This window comes from Lynx canadensis, chromosome A2 (assembly GCF_007474595.2).
Source record: "Lynx canadensis isolate LIC74 chromosome A2, mLynCan4.pri.v2, whole genome shotgun sequence".
NCBI classification, from domain to species: domain Eukaryota; kingdom Metazoa; phylum Chordata; class Mammalia; order Carnivora; family Felidae; genus Lynx; species Lynx canadensis.
The window spans coordinates 163,899,657-163,917,500 of NC_044304.2; the positions used below are offsets into that span (position 1 = coordinate 163,899,657).

At 37.0% G+C, this 17,844-nt stretch overlaps 1 protein-coding gene across 6 annotated transcripts in view; it reads right to left on the reverse strand.

The window, feature by feature from the left end:
• Positions 1-17,844, reverse strand: part of KMT2C (lysine methyltransferase 2C) — a 286,865-nt gene that overhangs the window by 121,125 nt on the left and 147,896 nt on the right. For all 6 annotated transcript variants that reach the window (XM_030308867.1, XM_030308865.1, XM_030308864.1 and 3 more), the window contains 2 exons: positions 8,163-8,325; positions 793-964 (listed from right to left, as the gene is read on the reverse strand). In XM_030308867.1, the coding sequence (XP_030164727.1) occupies positions 793-964; positions 8,163-8,325 (335 nt within the window). The remainder of the gene's footprint in view (positions 1-792; positions 965-8,162; positions 8,326-17,844) is intronic.

Sequence of the window (17,844 nt, forward strand, 5' to 3'; positions counted from 1 at the left end):
AAATAAAACAGACTGATCATGGCAGTGGTGGGCATAATTTCTCCTGTTACAAAAGTCCTTGGCTTGTAAACAATTTGAAGACTGCTATAGATGCAGATAACTTCCCCAAATTATCATGCTAATTAGCAGCAGGAGAAAAAAAAAATCACAAAAAAGACTGGAGAAATAACCAAAGGATGGAATACAACAAATAGGAAGAGATAATCCCATTCCAAATGTTTACATGCCATACAGCAACTGTGCTTCAGTATTATGGTGACCAGGGTCTACTGAAGGTAACTGTCTTCAGATATATACAGGTTTCTTTTTTTCTTTCTTTTTTTTTTTTTTTTTTTTTTTTTTTAAGTAGTCTTAGTATAAATAGTTCTTCCTAGGATGGAAATTGAAACACATCACTGATTCTTTCACTCGCTCTCATATAACTTTCTGCAATTAGAAGTTTATTTTCCTATTAAGTCTCCACCCCAGTCTCTCTCAAAATTAGTTGCTTTGTTTCTCTAATGCTTCTTTTAAATTGTTAATATCATTCATTTAAAATGTCTGGCAAATTTAAATGAGTTTTTTAGGCAACCAGAGGAATTTAAAATTATGAAAATTAGTTTTTGTTTAGACTTGTTTCAAAATAATATAAATGTTAATATCTAGTAATTTTTTAAAGACATGATGAAGTCAGTGGGAATGAATATAGCTGCAGTATGAACAATCTTTATCATATTACACAAACCTTTAGCACCTAACAATAGGGTCTCTCTTAAACTCAATACACACCTTTGAGTTGAAATTAAAACTTACTTGCAGTTCTGGCACACTTTGCACTCAGGACATTGCCAACCTGCACGTTTTAATGGAGTAACCGCTATATCCAGGCACATTCCATGATAGTGCTGACCACAAGTAGTACAAAAGAACTGATCTAAGAGGTCTCCCGGGCTGTCGCACACTGCACAGTTTGCATCTTCCTTTGCTATAATTAACAGTAAAACAATGAAATTGTTGTAGAAGAGTTTAATATTTTTCTGACTTTACAGTTTAAAAATCACTTGAAGGGAATTTGCATGGTAAACCTTTCAGACACTCGATGTTATCCACATTGAACTGATATCCAATCAGAATAAGGTCTCAGTAAAAACACTAATGTATTTAGTCTAAAATTAATTACATTAAATTTAATCATATAGTTTTGACGTAGTTTATTTGTGCCTACATCTACCTGAGACCAGAGCAGTTCTTATCTAATTTTATATCCCTGGTACCAATGATGATGCTGGACACCTACTAAATTCTCAACATATGCTTGCTGAAAAGAACCAAACAGGAAAATATCAACTGAGAAAATGCCTTGCAGTGCAAAAAGAACCATTTTATTTGGATGTTAAATGTATTTTAAAATTAACAAGATAAGTCAAGAGACAATTAAGAAATGTTAATATCAACTAAATTAAGTGCTTCTTAAGCATAAACAGACTGATTTTTATTCAGATCAAATATTGGTTTTTTTAATACTAGAAAACATCGTATGAAGGAGAATATTAAAGATGGAAACTACGTATTTGTACACAAATACAAAACTTCATATACTAATTCTATATTCATCTATATGAATTGCCAGTTTGTAAAAAAGTATTAAAGTCTAGGTAATCATGGACATCCTCTACCCCCAGATATGGATTAAAAGAAATAGCACTTTTTAAGCTCTTTTACCATCTTAAACAAAAATGTAACAATGAACTGTCCTCCCAAGTATACAGTTAAACTCATGCATATTACAGTAAGAAAAATCATGTTCTAAAATCATACTAATTTGATGATCTATATAAGTATGTCTACATGTGACACATACTAAATGGTTTGATTAGCTGATGATCTGAAGACTTTTAAATTGTATAGACGAACGTTCTTTTTCCCTCCCTTTTACTTTTTGAAGGTTTGGTCAGTCCTCTCTGGCTATAAGCCCTTTCCACCTTGTTTTTTTGCCAGTCAAGCATCTTGAAGTGGAGTAATCATCTATTCCTTTTACTTGACAAACTGGTTTTATAAGCCATAGAATCTCTAATATACAGACTTTTGCTCTTTCCTTTAGAGTCCTTTTAAAATGGTAGAAACCATTCGCAGTCCAGAACCAAGTCCTGGAGTATACCTGGCCCTCCAGCTGGAGCCCTGGCAGCTGCACACCTGCCATGCACCTGGCGCCACCTTCAGGAGGCTACCAATGATCTATGAAATCCAATGGTTACTTTTCAGACCTCTTTTTATCCTTTGCAGCATTCACATTACTATCCACTCCCACAGTAAAGTCCCTTCTCTTGGCTTCTATGATGGCAACTTTCTCCTGAACTCCCCTCAGGTTTCCCATGCCTCCATCCCACCTCCCACGTTGGCTTCTGGACCCCTACGGTCCCTCTAAATGCTGGAGTATTTTAGGGTTTCATCCTGTTCCATGGTTTCCCTTTGCGATCAACTCCCATGATTCCCAAATCTGTACCACTAGCCCCAAACTTCCTTCTAAATTATAAGATGTTATTCTCAAGTCTCACTGGACCTCAATAGCCAGATGTTCAAAACTTAACACCTCTAAAATAAAACACTTTTAAAATCTAAACCTCTCCTGTTTTTCTCAATCATTCTGGGTAAAGGCAGAAACTTTAGTCTCACTATTCCTCTTCCCTGACCCAACACATCCAAGTAGACACCAACTCCTACTGAATAAACTTCCTATATATCCTTCTTCCTTCAATTTGTATAGTTCAGTCCAGCCCACTTTGCCTTGGTAATTACAATATCTTCTAAATGGATCCCTGTTGACGGATCTGACCTTCTCACTAATCATCTACACATCTCGAATAAGTTTTCAAAATTGTGAATCTAATTGCTATGCCCTGCTTAAATTTTTATCAATACCCACCTTTTCACCTAAGAGGAAAAAAAAGTAAAAATTTTCTAGCATAAAGGGGGGGGGGGGGGCCCTTACCTCCCTTTCCAGTGAAATCCGAGGACCACGCACTATTCCTGGTGACAACAAGCAGCTTGCTATGCACATTAACACACATGCTGTTCAGTGCCCGTGTGCTCATATACATCGTTGTCACTGCTTGAAATTTTGTCCCTTTACTGTGCCCCTAACCCTTTCCAAAGAGGCCTTCAAAACTCTGCTCTCACATAGCCCAAAGAGGCCTTCAAAACTCTGCTCACATAGCCCTGAATATCTAATGTTACCACACCTAAATATCCATTTAGTTGTTGAGTATACCTTTTCCCCAAATGCTGAGAATAAACTGTTATAAAATCAAGTGATTATAACACAATATTATGAACACTTAAAGGGTAGGGACCTTGTCTTTTTCAACTTTGTATCCTCTTTTATTAAATAGGTCTTAAATCACTTTTAAATGACTCTTTGACCGGCATTTAAAATAAGTCATTAATCTAAAAATGGAAATGTCATAAATTAGTTCATTTTTGATAGAAATGACATAATAGGGTCAATTTTTTTTAATACTAAAAGAGAGTGCCAATATTTAGTCATTCAAGCTATGTACATTTAAAAACGAACCTTTTATTTCTTTGCCTACTCAAAACTTACAGAAATTGAAGCAAATACTACATTCTGAGGATCAGACACTACTCAGTTCATCTTTCTACTGTAAACATGCAGGGAACACTGTGTGAAATGCTTCTGTGAAACGTTCCAGAGTTTGCTATTTTGACACTTAACTTGCCATGGTAGCTACTGGTCACATGTGGCCACTGAGCAACGGAAACGTGACTGTCCAAAGTGACATGTGCTATGCGTTTAAACTGCACCCCAGATTCCAAAGACTTACTAGGAAGGAAGTAATGTCAAATATCAAAAATTTTTACTGCTCACATGTTAAAATATCAATATTTTGGACACACTGGATTAAATGTGTTTTTTTCTGAACTGTAATTTAACATTTTTAGCATGAATACTAGAAAAACAGTACTTACGTTGCTCACGTCCTATTTCTAGCGCACAGCACTGTGCACCACACTAAGCAAAGCCCATTCTACACTAAGATAACCGTGTGTATCGCTGCAGCAGAAATTACTATGACAGTTGACAGCAGTTCCTTAATGACAACACGATCATGCTGTTTTGATTAGTATGGATCACTGGTAATAAATGAGACAAAGAAACACATCCACATGATACACTCAGTCTAAAAACATTTACCATGCGTTATATAAAAATAATAACAGAAAAAAGCACTACGTCAAGAAATGAAGTCGGCTTCAACCATTTCCCCATTCAGGGAGAAGACAAGTACAGAAATACTAAAAGAGGCTTTTGGAAGTCATGCAAAAGATGCTATTACTGGACAGCTTAAGTCTCATGTGAGAAATAAGCATATAGACATATACATACATATATGTCCGCAAGCCACAGGGAAACTAAGTTTGAAGCAGTAATTAAACAACTAGGTGAAACGTTTCTTTAAGCAATTGAAAAAGCAGAAGGGATGGAGTGAAAGACTAAAAGCTAAAGCTAACTTGAGAGAAAACAGGAGTTAAATCCAGGTCAATGTGGCTCCCGAGATCAAGCTCTTCACTAATGGATATTTCCTCCCACCGGAAGGACAACCAAGGGGAGGAATGTCTGCGCAGGTACAAAGGGAAGAAGGAAAGTGCCAGCAGAGGCACACAGCGAGGAGACTAACTGATGCAGGAGGAGCGAGAAGAGAGCAGGAGAAACAGAGCTGTGGACAAGGTCATTTCCAGTGACAGCGGTGACAAGAGAAGAGACGGAGGAAAAGATGAGAACACTGGGCCTACGTGAGAAGACCCTGTCCCAGACCGCTTCACTCGGTTGAGCTGGAAGGGGAGACGACCACTCCTGCGTCAGAAGCAACGCCCTGGCGAAGAGCCACAGCAAGTCAAACCGCTGCCAGGCAGCGTCCAGCTAAGGGTCCATCAGCACAGCTCTGTGAGCTCCGCCAACGTCCCAGCACCTTCATCTCTGTTCACATTACTGGCAGGACACTGCGGTGGCCTAAATGGAATCACTAGAAAGAAAATGTAAATCACGGATGTTGTCCAGAGAGGCTGGCCCACAGGGTAGGCAGGTAAATAAAAGAAAGGTCAGGAACCGACAGCATTTCAGGTAACAGAAAGGCAGCAAGACTTGGTACCAAGAGACACACAACCAAGAAAGGGAGGTTCGAGTTAAAAGCTTAAATGAAGTAAAATAATTTGAAGCTGAACGATGAAGGTAAATTCACTGGGGGAGGGGAGTGAAGGAAGAGAGACCGTATTCCCCCATTTGAACCCTTCGAAATCTTCTCAGTGTAGACGGAAGAAGTAAACCCTTCCCTTGTCGCAAGGCCTTAAGTGAGGGGGTCTGTGCTCACTCCGCTGTTGTCTCCACAGTCATTAGCAGACGCTGTGTTCCAGGCACAGGGACTAGCTGCCACTCCCCAATCCTGCGCCAGGCCCACCACCCCTCAAGACCTGTGCAGTAGTTCACTCCTTCTGGAAGGTTCTTTCCTCTGATCTTACATGTTTGACTCCTTGCCATTTGGCATTCCCGCAGAAGCAAAATGCCACTCAGGAAATAGATCTGGCTACAGCTCTGAAATGGATATTTAGTGTAAAACTTCCAGACAAGGTTCATATACACTGGCATTGTCATGTGAATGATGATGAGGCCGTGACCAGCATTTATCCATGACAAAACGCCCTACAACTGTTTTCTGATAAAAATCTCGGCCTTGCTCACAGATGCTCACTTTGCTGGGATTTCTTTCTAATGAGGTCCTCCCCCCCACCCCCAGCTTCCATAAAAGGACGTTACTCCAACTCCTAACTCAGCTATCAAGCATGTTGCTCTACATTTAGGCAGTAGCATGAAGTATTATATTCAATGTATATGCAGAACTTGGGTCTTAGATAAGAGCTGGAATAACTACCATTTTGTAAAGCAATTCATATATACAAGGTAAACTGCTACATGTTTTCATTAATTGTTATTTAACCCTCACAGTAACACTCTGTTTAAGCCCCACAAAAATATTTATGAAAGATTTTATGAAGACTATCTTGTAAATTACTACAATACACTCTATCTGCAATGTTCTCTATATCCTTGGATTAAGACAGATAGTCAGAAAGCTGTGTATACAGATTGCACTGTTTAAGATACTTGAGGAATAGAAGTTACTCAATTGGGCTTTGGTTTCATACCACTGGCTTATTTTGAGGGCTGTTATAAGAAATTGCCCTGTGGGATTTGTTTCGCTGCAGTGTATAATGTACATACAGTCTCAGTATCAAGTGAATTCTTTTGACATTGCCATGAATCAGGTCACTGTTCATATTCCCCTCTTTGTGTTGATGGCTGGAGAGCTCTGGAGCCGAGTTGGTGGCTTAGATCTAGGAAGCATGCATTTATTGCTCAAAATACCAATGTCACTATTACCATCATATTTATACTACCCTTATTTTCCCATGGCCAAATTTCCTTGCGTATTTTTAGTTTTATTTTATCCTACTATTCATGTATTTTTATGAGTCTCCACAAATCTATTTTGGAACAAGGCACAGTGCCAACAATTTCAGTGTATCTCTAAGCTCTGTGTGCCAGCACAGACCTCTCATTGTACACGCACGCTAAGTGACAGCAGCTCAGCTCCCCTGAGTCCTTACACTTCTTTACACGATATTTATGCTCTAACATTAAGTGAGGTATGCCCTATTAGAACACAGTCTGCAGGAGGAAGCAGCAGAGCCATTAACCAACAAAATGTCTAACGTTAGGAATGTGGTCACAGAAAAGTTTGTATGTTGTTTACTGAGGTCTAAAGTATGCCTAAGTACAAAACAATGAATAAAATCCAGATTCTTAAGGACACATACAGTTGTTTTATTTGATTGGCAAAGTGTATTATACCACCCAGAATATAACCAACTCTGATGACGACTTCGCAGCTGGTGCACCTGCTTCGTGAAGCACCTCACTCTGTGGGGTCTTAGAATAAGTAACACCTGTGACAGGTGCTATGCATGAATGCTCTTTTTCTCCCAGACTTAAGTATATAATCGCAAACATATTTTAGACTTTAAATCCCTTATTCACCTAAACACAATCTGACATTTCGGTTTGCCCTACCTAGAATTTATGTCTGTATAGTGATTAGGGATGATATGGTTATACACGTAAACACAAAATAATCTTAGCTGAAGATGAAATTATGGTATGGAGATTACGCAATCTAACTGTATTTGAGACTACTTAAGTTCAAGCCTGAGGTAGCTACATTTATGTTCCAGAGAGCTGGAAAAGATTTAATAAAATAGCTTTCACCAGTATTGCTAAGATATAGATAAAAGCTATCAATAAGGTAACTAACAGGTGACATAAAAAAGACGGAATAAAGTATCACAGGGATTTCACAATGAGACTGGAAATTGAATTTACTAGAGGAAAAAATTCCAAAGCATACATGCTCATTGGAAATCCATATACTAAGAAAGAGGCAAGATTTAACAATAAAGATAGGAAAGAGTTATAATTTTCTGTTAAACAAATTTCAAACATTTAAACATGTTCACATAATTATAAAAATACTGTTTGGAAAAGAAAGGAAACAAGGCAAAACTGAGGATTACAGATAATCAAGGTAGAGAAATCAAGAAGGACTAACAGATTTCTATTACTGATTATCAGGGCTATACAACTACCAAGAATTTCAAAAGTGTTTGCTGATTCGACTCATGTCCATCCTGAAATAACACCTGAGTGAATCATCTTATAATTCTCTAAGTGGTTTTCTGGTGTAGAAGACACTGAATACTGTTTAACTTTTTAAATGACTTACTTTCTAGTACATAATAAAATACTGTATATACTCAGTATTTCTACAGTGGTTTAAAGAAAAAAAATTTTTTTAGTAAGAATTTAAAACAAGTAAACTATCTTTGAAATTTTGAGGAAATACCTTTTGGACTTCAGTGACACTGGTGGTAAGAGATTCCCTTCCCCCCCCCCCCCACCCCCCAAAGATCACTAGGATCTAAAGATCCCTTAGATCATCAAGATTATGTAACTTTTAACACAAGCAGAGTAACATTTAGGGAACTTACAACATTTGTTATTTGAAGTAAATACACTGATAAATGTTTAAAAAGTATATCTGTAGTAAACTTACATCTCTCAGGAGCTTGGTCGATGTGCTCTGGACACAGAAGGAAGAAGTTCCTGAAGTCCTGGAAGGTACCAGCTCCAGCGGCACAAGGATAATGGTACATCTGGGTGCACTTGTCTTCACAGCATTTGATAGTGGCTCCAAGGTGCTTACAAAATGCACATCGCTGAAAGGGTCAAAGGGGAAAGAAATCTCTTTTAAAAACCTAGCAAAGGAGCATTCAAATGTGGGGCTAGGAAGGTATAGAAAAGTCTGTGTACATTACTAGTAAAACAACTTAAACCTCCATGATACTAAGTAAAAGCTCTGTTAAAAATAATAAAATCTAACACACTAGTTGTGTGCTTGGTATAATATAGATTCAATCTTCCAGTCAAGTTTAGAAAGTGAGATTTCACTTTTTCCACTGATTTTTGTCAAAAACAACTAAACATTTTTTAAATTAGTAGCATGATTGAAAAGGCAGGTGTCTAGTTGTGGGTTATTTTAACACTGAATCCCACCAACAAGCTAACAAAATGAATCCATACTGTTGGCAAAACCTCTTACTATTTTTTTTAAAACCTCTTAGTATTTTCACCCTATCTAAAAATCAACATGAAATGAACCACTCAGAGAACAAGTTAATGAGGGGCAACCGGCGGGTTAAAGGTACACATACAAATCTACACACTTCACTGTAGCAATTAGTTTCAAATGTCTTAATAAGAACGGAGATGTGAAGAAAAAGTCGTGTGAGTATCTCCTTCCCCTATTTCTACCTGCCTCTACTCTCTTGCTGGTGGTAAAGCAAAGCAAGTGAGCCCCCCAAAAGGACCACAGGGCAAGTGTAAGGCAACTGAAAGCGTAGGAGGTCAGTATGAACTACCTACAACGCGGCAAGGATTCAGCTTTCCCTGAGAATGATTAGTAAACTCTCCTTCCTCCCCCTAAGATCATTCTGGGCACCATTTTCTTTATGGGTCTTTGCTGGGTGGCCTGCACCGTACAGTGGAAAATCTCTTTCTGCAGACGCCCAGCCATCTATCCCGTATAGGCTTCCATTTTAGCATTCATGCCACTGCATGAGAATCATTCACTTGTCTTCTCTTTCTCCCGGTCCAGGATCCTTAAGCAGAGGCACCAGACTACGCTACCTCTGCAGCTGTAGCACTGTGAACGCTGCTGGCCACAGAAAGGTCCTAATCACCAGGTGCTCGTATGCGCATGCGCTAAATGGGACTCCACCGCTAGTAATCTCATTGGTAAGTGTGGTTCACGAACAGCCCAACAAACAACTGAAGCCGAATGGGGCACCGTGGGGTAAAACTGAGCCTCGTGAAACAGAGGAAGTTGGTACCATTACTAGGATGATCTTCACATGCCGATACACCTAGTCCACACTCTGCTAGTCTATCAGAGAACACCACGGTTTTACAATTATGATTAATTTAAGCATTTTATATAAGGTGCCATCAAATTCTTCCTTAAAACCATCAGTCCATGGCATTGCGCCAATATAACAAAGTGCATTGTCTCTTGATGATGAGTCTTCTACACATTCTGAATACAGTCAACAGATGTCTGTAGCTTCTAAGTAACTCACAAACACTACCTATCTTTGTGGCATTTCAGTTGTATGTCATGTCCACAAGTCCACAGACTAATACACATTTCAGTTCTCTTTTTATACTTGGAGGTGTTACTTCATTGAAAAGAAAAAAAAAAAGCCTTAATTCTCTTCACTGATAAAGTGTAACAACCAGCTTTTTCTAAACTTACTTTTATGTCATAACCTTTCAGGGTATCTGTTTAGTATATTAGCAGAACCCAGAGTTAACAACATGTGTAACACCTAAGTAGTCTGAGTATCCGTGTGTCATACTGGAAAGACCAAGAAAATGTGGAAGGAGGAAAGTGCATTTATATGTCCAACTGATCATTAAAAAGTTTTTATATTAACTCATAAACATAACAAAATAATTTCAGCTAAACTGCTAAAATCCGTTATTTTTATAGCATATGGCAAGTTGTACAGAGCCTTTTGCACTAAAAATAATTTTGGCAAATAAAATATAATGACTTTTATTTAAGTGCATAATAAGGAAACAAAATAATTTAAATTGATCCTTTTCCCAATGTCTATATCATTTTAGAAACATCAACATGTTCTCTTAATCACATTTGCAATGGAAAATATTACGTGACATTAGCTAAACTACTATGAGAAGCTCTGGAATGTATCCAACATACTAATTTACAATAACATAAAGATAACAGGGAATAAAGGAAGGGAAATAAAATACTAACTGCATTTAAGTGAACGCTTCAAGCCCATCTGTTATAATTACATAGCTAATGAAAGACATTTGGCATTGAAAGAAAATGTATACTTTATATATAAGCTGGAATAGATCTTTCTAAACCAAATAAAAAGCATTTGTGAAATTGTATAAAATATGAAAGAATAAATTTCCACAGGGAACTTCTCTAACATCAGCATTCTTGTACAATTCATATTAGAAGTGTAACAAATTATAAACTAAGTAACAATTACAAAGCTAATTAACATTTTGGGAGAGGGAGGTAAGAATAAATAGTTGTTAAGTGGTTTATCAACTGAACAATTTATTTGAATCAATATTTAAAACTCCTAAATAGCATTTTGTTTTTTCTACATTTCAATCATTAAAAAAGAAAAAGAGGAGAGGGAGAGAAAAAAAGAAAAGTGTTATAGTATCTTTTGACAATTGTCCAAGAACACATCCAAGAAGAAACTCTCAATTAGAGTTCACATTGCCAACTGTTAAGTCTGAGAAGCTTCCAAAACTTTGATTTCACTAGACTGAAATAAGAAAGGCTCTCTCAAAATAAATCTATAATACAAAACAGAACAGAATCAACAAAATTTCAGAGATTAAGGTTAAACATGAGTTATGAAACAGTAACATAAGACTTGAGGATATTCCAAAGCTTGTTCAATTAATTATCAAGTATTTACTCTGTATCAACTATGGCAATGGGATGAGTGCTCTAAGAAACATCAAATATTATCAAGTTTTCCATATATCAAACTTTTTGACCTTTACCCAATTTTTCTTCTTACAAGTCAGCTGGGGTCCTCCCAGAATGCAGAGTAAAGATTGAAGACAGAAAGGAAGAAAAACAGGTAAAATGACATGGGAAACTGATCCACAAAGTCCAATGTCTCTTTAGCAAGAGTACCAGAAGAAAACAGGATTATAATCAGAGAAATTACTCTAAAAGAAAATTTATAAAAATATCTAGTAATAAGAACTAACATTTACTAAACATAATTTCATTTAACAGGTGAGAGAGCTAAGCGAGTCCTTATCTCTGTTCCACTGATGTCTGTATCACTACAAAAGCACAGTCTCTTAATACCTGTCACATTGCCCTCCTAAATAGATAATACCCACTTTGGATTAAAATGTCTCACACTCAGAAATACTGGCAAAATTTTAAGATGATAAAGATAAAGGAAAAATTCTAATAGCCTCACAAAAGAAAAAACAGGTCATCTACAAAGAAAGGAAAATCAGTCGTTACTTCTCACTAGCAATACTGAATGCAAAAACAAAGAAAAGCAGTATCTTCCAAGGTCTATAAAAAAATAATTTGAAGCTAAGATTTTAATACGTGCTAAGTCAACATTTAAGTCCATGGATAATAAATGTAAACAGGTTAAATTCCCAATTAAAAAACAGCAACTTTCAAAATATGCAAAACATATTTTGTATATACACATAAATTTTATTTACGTGTACGGGTGTGTGTACGTATATTCACACATATGTATACACATGTTTGTGTGTATAGGAACGTGTGTGTGTGTGTGTGTGTGTGTGTGTGTGGCACAGTGACATACACAGGAACATGTGTGTGTATGAGGCACAGTGACACAGAAAATTCAAAAACAAAGAGCTGGAGGGAAAAGGACAAATATTATCAAAAAGAAAGCAGCTACAGCAAAGAAACCTGGATCCAAACCAAAAAGAAAAGGGCAAAGATAAAGTTCACATTAAAATAAGTCATGTGTTAAAAATTCCAACAGAATAACAGTCATTAAAGTTTACATACCTAATATGAATTTCCTTGACATATAAAAGCAAAACTGAAATATGTATATGAATAAATTGGACTTTAATATAGCTCTCAGAAACAAAGCTATACACAGATATGAAATAATGATAAAGAACTCAGTAACAATCAAGTTTGATTCTAATTTACACACAGAAACACAGAGCTCCATAATCCCAAACTAGAGAATATATATATTTTTTTCAACGTTTATTTATTTTTGGGACAGAGAGAGACAGAGCATGAACCGGGGAGGGGCAGAGAGAGAGGGAGACACAGAATCGGAAACAGGCTCCGGGCTCTGAGCCATCAGCCCAGAGCCTGACGCGGGGCTCGAACTCACGGACCGCGAGATCGTGACCTGGATGAAGTCGGACGCTTAACCGACTGCGCCACCCAGGAGCCCCTAGAGAATATATATTTAAATGTACATAGAATTCTTTTAAATTCATTAAAATGTCTATAAATTCAAAAAATCAAATATTTCCTATGTCGTATTCAAAAAAGCAGCTGTGTCCTAACCCTAATACATTAGTAATTATGAATTCACAACATAAACTCAAAATCTATCCACCAGAAAATTTTAAATCAAAGGAAAAGAACATATCATTTTTGAAATGATTGAATAAGAAACATGTCAAAATCTTTGAGAAGTGGCAAATTTGGTTAAGAAAAAAAATACAGCTTGAAAAATGCAAAACTCGAGACCAAAGAATAAAAATAAATGAAGCTAAATTTAAAAACTGGAGCCAGTAAGAATCAACATATAACGCATACGATTAGACATCTCAGGAAGTTAAACCCACCCTAATATCGCGTTTAGGAAGATGTTATTAATGAGATTCAGGTCTCTACCAAAAGAATTAGTGCTTGCTTTCGAAAAATATGCTTAAAAGAGAACTGACTGAAATAAAAATCAATCTATCAAAACATTTTACATATAAATGGGCTTAAAGTAATGACTATCTTAATTAGTGATCTGTTGTTGTTCTGGCCCAGTTAATTATTCTGGTTTGTACACTATCAAACATACATTTCTGATTGAAACATCTGCTAAAAAAGGAAGGGAAGGGAAGGGAAGGGGAAAGGGAAGGGGAAAGGGAAGGGGAAAGGGAAGGGGAAAGGGAAAGGGAAAGGAAAAGGAAAAGGAAAAGGAAAAGGAAAGAAGGGAGAGAGAGAGAAGGAAAGAAAGAAATTAAATAACATTACAAAATCAAAATTGTACATTACAAAATGGACATTGCTATGAATGAGATTTTTCTCCTGCCACTATCTTTCCCTTCTGACCCATCTTCCTCAATGCTGTCACAATGGTCTTTTTAAGGGGGTCCCTGATACCTCTGGATCAGGTCCAAAACTCCTCAATATGGCGTGTGTTAGGCACACTCGTAAAAAGCCTGCATTCCCCACTCTCACCCCAAGATGTCTCACCCTAATCCAGAGACTGGTAAAGAAAATATGATGAAATATCATGCCAGCGATTATAGTATTTTACATGGCAAACGGATTTTTGCAGATGTGATTAAGGCTGCTAATCAATTGATGCTGAATTAATCAAGGAGGAGATTAGTCTATTCGAATTACACAATTCCTTTAAAAGCAGAGTTTTCTCCAGCTGGTGGCAGAAAGGAAAGTCAGAGAAACTCAAAGCCAGTGAGGATTCGCTACATCACTGCTGTCTTTGAAGACAAAAGGGCCACATGCGAGGTGCAGGAGTGGCGGCTGTGAGCTGACGGCAACCCCAGGCCAAATGGCCAATAAAGAAATGGTGACCTCAGTCCTGCAACTGCACATAACTGAATTCTACCTGGACCTAAATGAGTTTAGAAGACTATTCTTCCTCAGGGCCTCTGCATAAGCACCCAGAATGGTAGACATCTTGTAGGACCCTAAGCAAAGAGCACCGTTGAGCCTGCCTAAGCCTCTGACCTACACAAGTATGACCTCATAAACAAGGGCCGTTTCCAGCCATTAAATTTATGGTGATTTGTTATACAGCAATAGCTCACAAGGCCCTGTGGGTTAGGTCTCTGCCAAATCAGTAGCGTATTTTTAAGAAATTTTTTATAGAACACTTACATTACACAATGGCTTTACTCAAAACTATGAAACCAAAGAGTAAATATTTTAAACCCGAACCTAGTAATGAAGCTGCAAAACCTAAGACAGACTCTCCTGAGATGAGCATTTCCGAGCCAAGCATTCTGAGTACACAAACGTGCCCTCCATCAGTTGGGTCAAGGAAACAGTAAATTCTCTAGTTGATAGCAACATACATAAATCAGAAGCCCTAAACAAATACCCATGATAGCTATAATCTCCAACAGAACCATAAACAAAAACATGAATAACTTTGAGTACATAAGGCTTTTAAACTTTTATATGGTGAAAACCATACTTATCTCAGAAAAAAAAATCAAGTGACCAAAAAAAATTTTTTTAAATAACCTGCAATTTGAATTACAAATGTCTGGTATCCCGGATATATAGAAGTAAAGCTTATAAGTTACAAAAATGAATACAAGCTAAAAATAGACAATGACATGTTACAGAATCACAAATTTAGGGAAGACACAAAGCTGGCCAATGAAACATAACCAGGCCAAGCACTTTATAAGAAATACTTTATTCAAGCCACCATTTTAGGTGGATACCGTTCTATCATTGTACAAATGAAGCTCAGTGATGTCAAATTCCTTGCCCACCCTTACAAAGCCAGGAAGTGAAAGAGGAATTGAATCTGAGGAATTCCTAATTAGTTCGATATGGATAATTAATGCAAATTCCATTAAGTGACTACAGGAACACACTGAATATTTTGTCTCGCTTACATCCTCACTCTCACTTAGGTTATAAGGAAAGAAAGTAGTCACTTTGGGATTTGAATTCCATAAAATATTAATCCTCACTGACTACCAAAAGAAATACACTGGAATGTACATAAAACACAATTCATAATACTCTCAAATTAAAAAGCCCCAATGCCCAACAGTAAAATGCATAAACTCAGTACTCCGACAACAGAATACTCCTATCCAGCAATGAGAATAAAATGAATGACAATTACAACAATTTGGTTAGTTGCTGGTTTTACATAATGATATGTAAAAAAAGAAAACAGTACTTATTGTGAGTCCAGTTTTATAAAATGTAAAAACAGGCAAGACTAATTGATAACGTTATTGGTGATATTAATACTTGCCTTTGGGGAGTGGAAAGCAGTGACCAAAAGGAGGCATGAATGGAATTTCTGGGGTGTTACTACTAGTTTCTCGAACTGAGCTCAGTTTACGGGAATCGATCTTAGGGGTGTTTTTAGAAATGTATGCCTATAATAAGTACATTTTGCTGTGTATGTATCATACTTCAGTAAAAAGATTTTGAGAAAATTAAAAGAACTTTAGGCAAAGACTAAATTGTCAAGGGAAAATATTTGCCCTTTTATTTCTCACATGAAATTCTATATACTAGTACCCCACCTGATGGTATGGATAGCTGGATTAAAGTTTATTCTTCTCCACTACCCCGTAGTATATTAAGGTATCGGCTAAGAGAATCCTATGGATGAATGATGCACTGTAAATCTAATTCTAACATATTTGTCCTTAGCATGCCCCCTCCAAAAACAACAACAACAACAACAACAACCACCAGGAAAAGGGGGAAGGAAAAGGATGCCTATATCTACCACATAAACCGTCTATTATTTGGTTATTACTAAGATCCCAAAGTGAGCAGTACATTATCAATCATGCTGTAACAATAAGACTGATTGAAAATTAGGATATGTGAAACATTTTAATTTCAACGTAAGTTTAACATGATTATTAGAGTTAGTAAGATAGCACGGTATATTCTAGAAGAGTTAAAAACTTCAAAAAGAATTTAAAAGCTTTTACGAGTATAAGTAAACACAAACATAGTATGATTAATGTTAACTGGATGCATTTAAATCATGTCCTTTAGGAACATAAGAACAGATATATTTGCATGCTCTTTGGTTCAAAGCTTTGATGTTGATTAGTAGATTTAGCCCACATTTAAAACTACCCGATAGAATGAGGGTATCCAGGGGCGCCTGGGTGGCGCAGTCGGTTAAGCGTCCGACTTCAGCCAGGTCATGATCTCACGGTCCGTGAGTTTGAGCCCCGTGTCAGGCTCTGGGCTGATGGCTCGGAGCCTGGAGCTGTTTCCGATTCTGTGTCTCCCTCTCTCTCTGCCCCTCCCCCGTTCATGCTCTGTCTCTCTCTCTGTCCCAAAAATAAATAAAAAACGTTGAAAAAAAAAGAATGAGGGTATCCAAACAGAAGTTATATTTATAAAAATTAAATATATCCACACAGAGTGAATACAGGTGAACCAGATTCTGGATGAATGAAACTCTTGTACCTGACTTTGGAAACCAAACTGTTTTCCACCTGTCTCACGGAGAAGTGACAGAGGAGACTTTCACTACTGCCCACTGACAACATGCTACTCCCCAAGGATGCACATTGGCAAACATTATTATCACAGAAGTAGCATCAGTAAAAATATTGACATAAACTAAAATGCTTGTAGCAGCTGAATGATGTCTCAACAGTATTTACATCATCACAGCAAATAGGGTCAAAAGATGATGGCAAAAAGCAATGAAAATATTAAATCTCATTACTGATCTACTAGCTTTAGATGTTTATTTGAATTTCTTTTATATTACTTATTTATTTTTAGTAATCTCTACACCGAATGTGGGGCTCACACTGGGGCTCAAACCCACAACCCCAAGATCAAGAGTCACCCGTTGCTTCGACTGAGCCAGCCAGGCACCCCCTTTGGATTTCTTTTAAATTGATACACAAAATAAACAATAATTTTCCTTTTTCTTTCAGTAATTTTTTCAGTTAGAGAAAAAATTAACTAAATTTGAAAGAAGATACAATTATAGACTAGATAATGGAATAAACATTTTTTAGGGGTGCCTGGGTAGCTCAGCTGAATGAGTATCTGACTTCGCCTCAGATTATGATCTCACAGTTTGCGGGTTTGAGCCCTGCATCAGGCTTTGCACTGGCGGTGCAGAGCCTGCTTGGGATTCTCTCTCTCTTCCCCTCTTGTACACTTCTCCCACTTGTACACTCTCCCACTTGTACACTCATGCTCTCTCTCAAAATAAATAAGCTTAAGAAAATGTTTTAAGATACGTTATAAAAACCTAATGAATTAAACTGAAACATATAAATATGAATGCGTGATTTTGAAAAATATCTTTCCTATGTGCAGTTTATTTTTGACCAGGAATCAAGATAATTCAGAGGAATGACAGTCTTTTAGAATATGTCGCCAGGACAACTGAATACCCACATGGAAAACAAAGAACCTTGCACCTTATATCACACACGTAATTTAAGATGAATGAATAACCTTAAGGTATCTTTGGAATATGAAATAATATTTTTATATAAAGCATACCAGGCATAATGCATGAAAGAAAACATTTACAAACTGACAAATGACAAACTTCATCGAAATTAAACCCTCTGCTCTTGAGAAAACATGTCGCAAATGAGGCAAAAATATTCACAAAATACATCTCTAACAAATGATTTCTATGAAGAATATACAA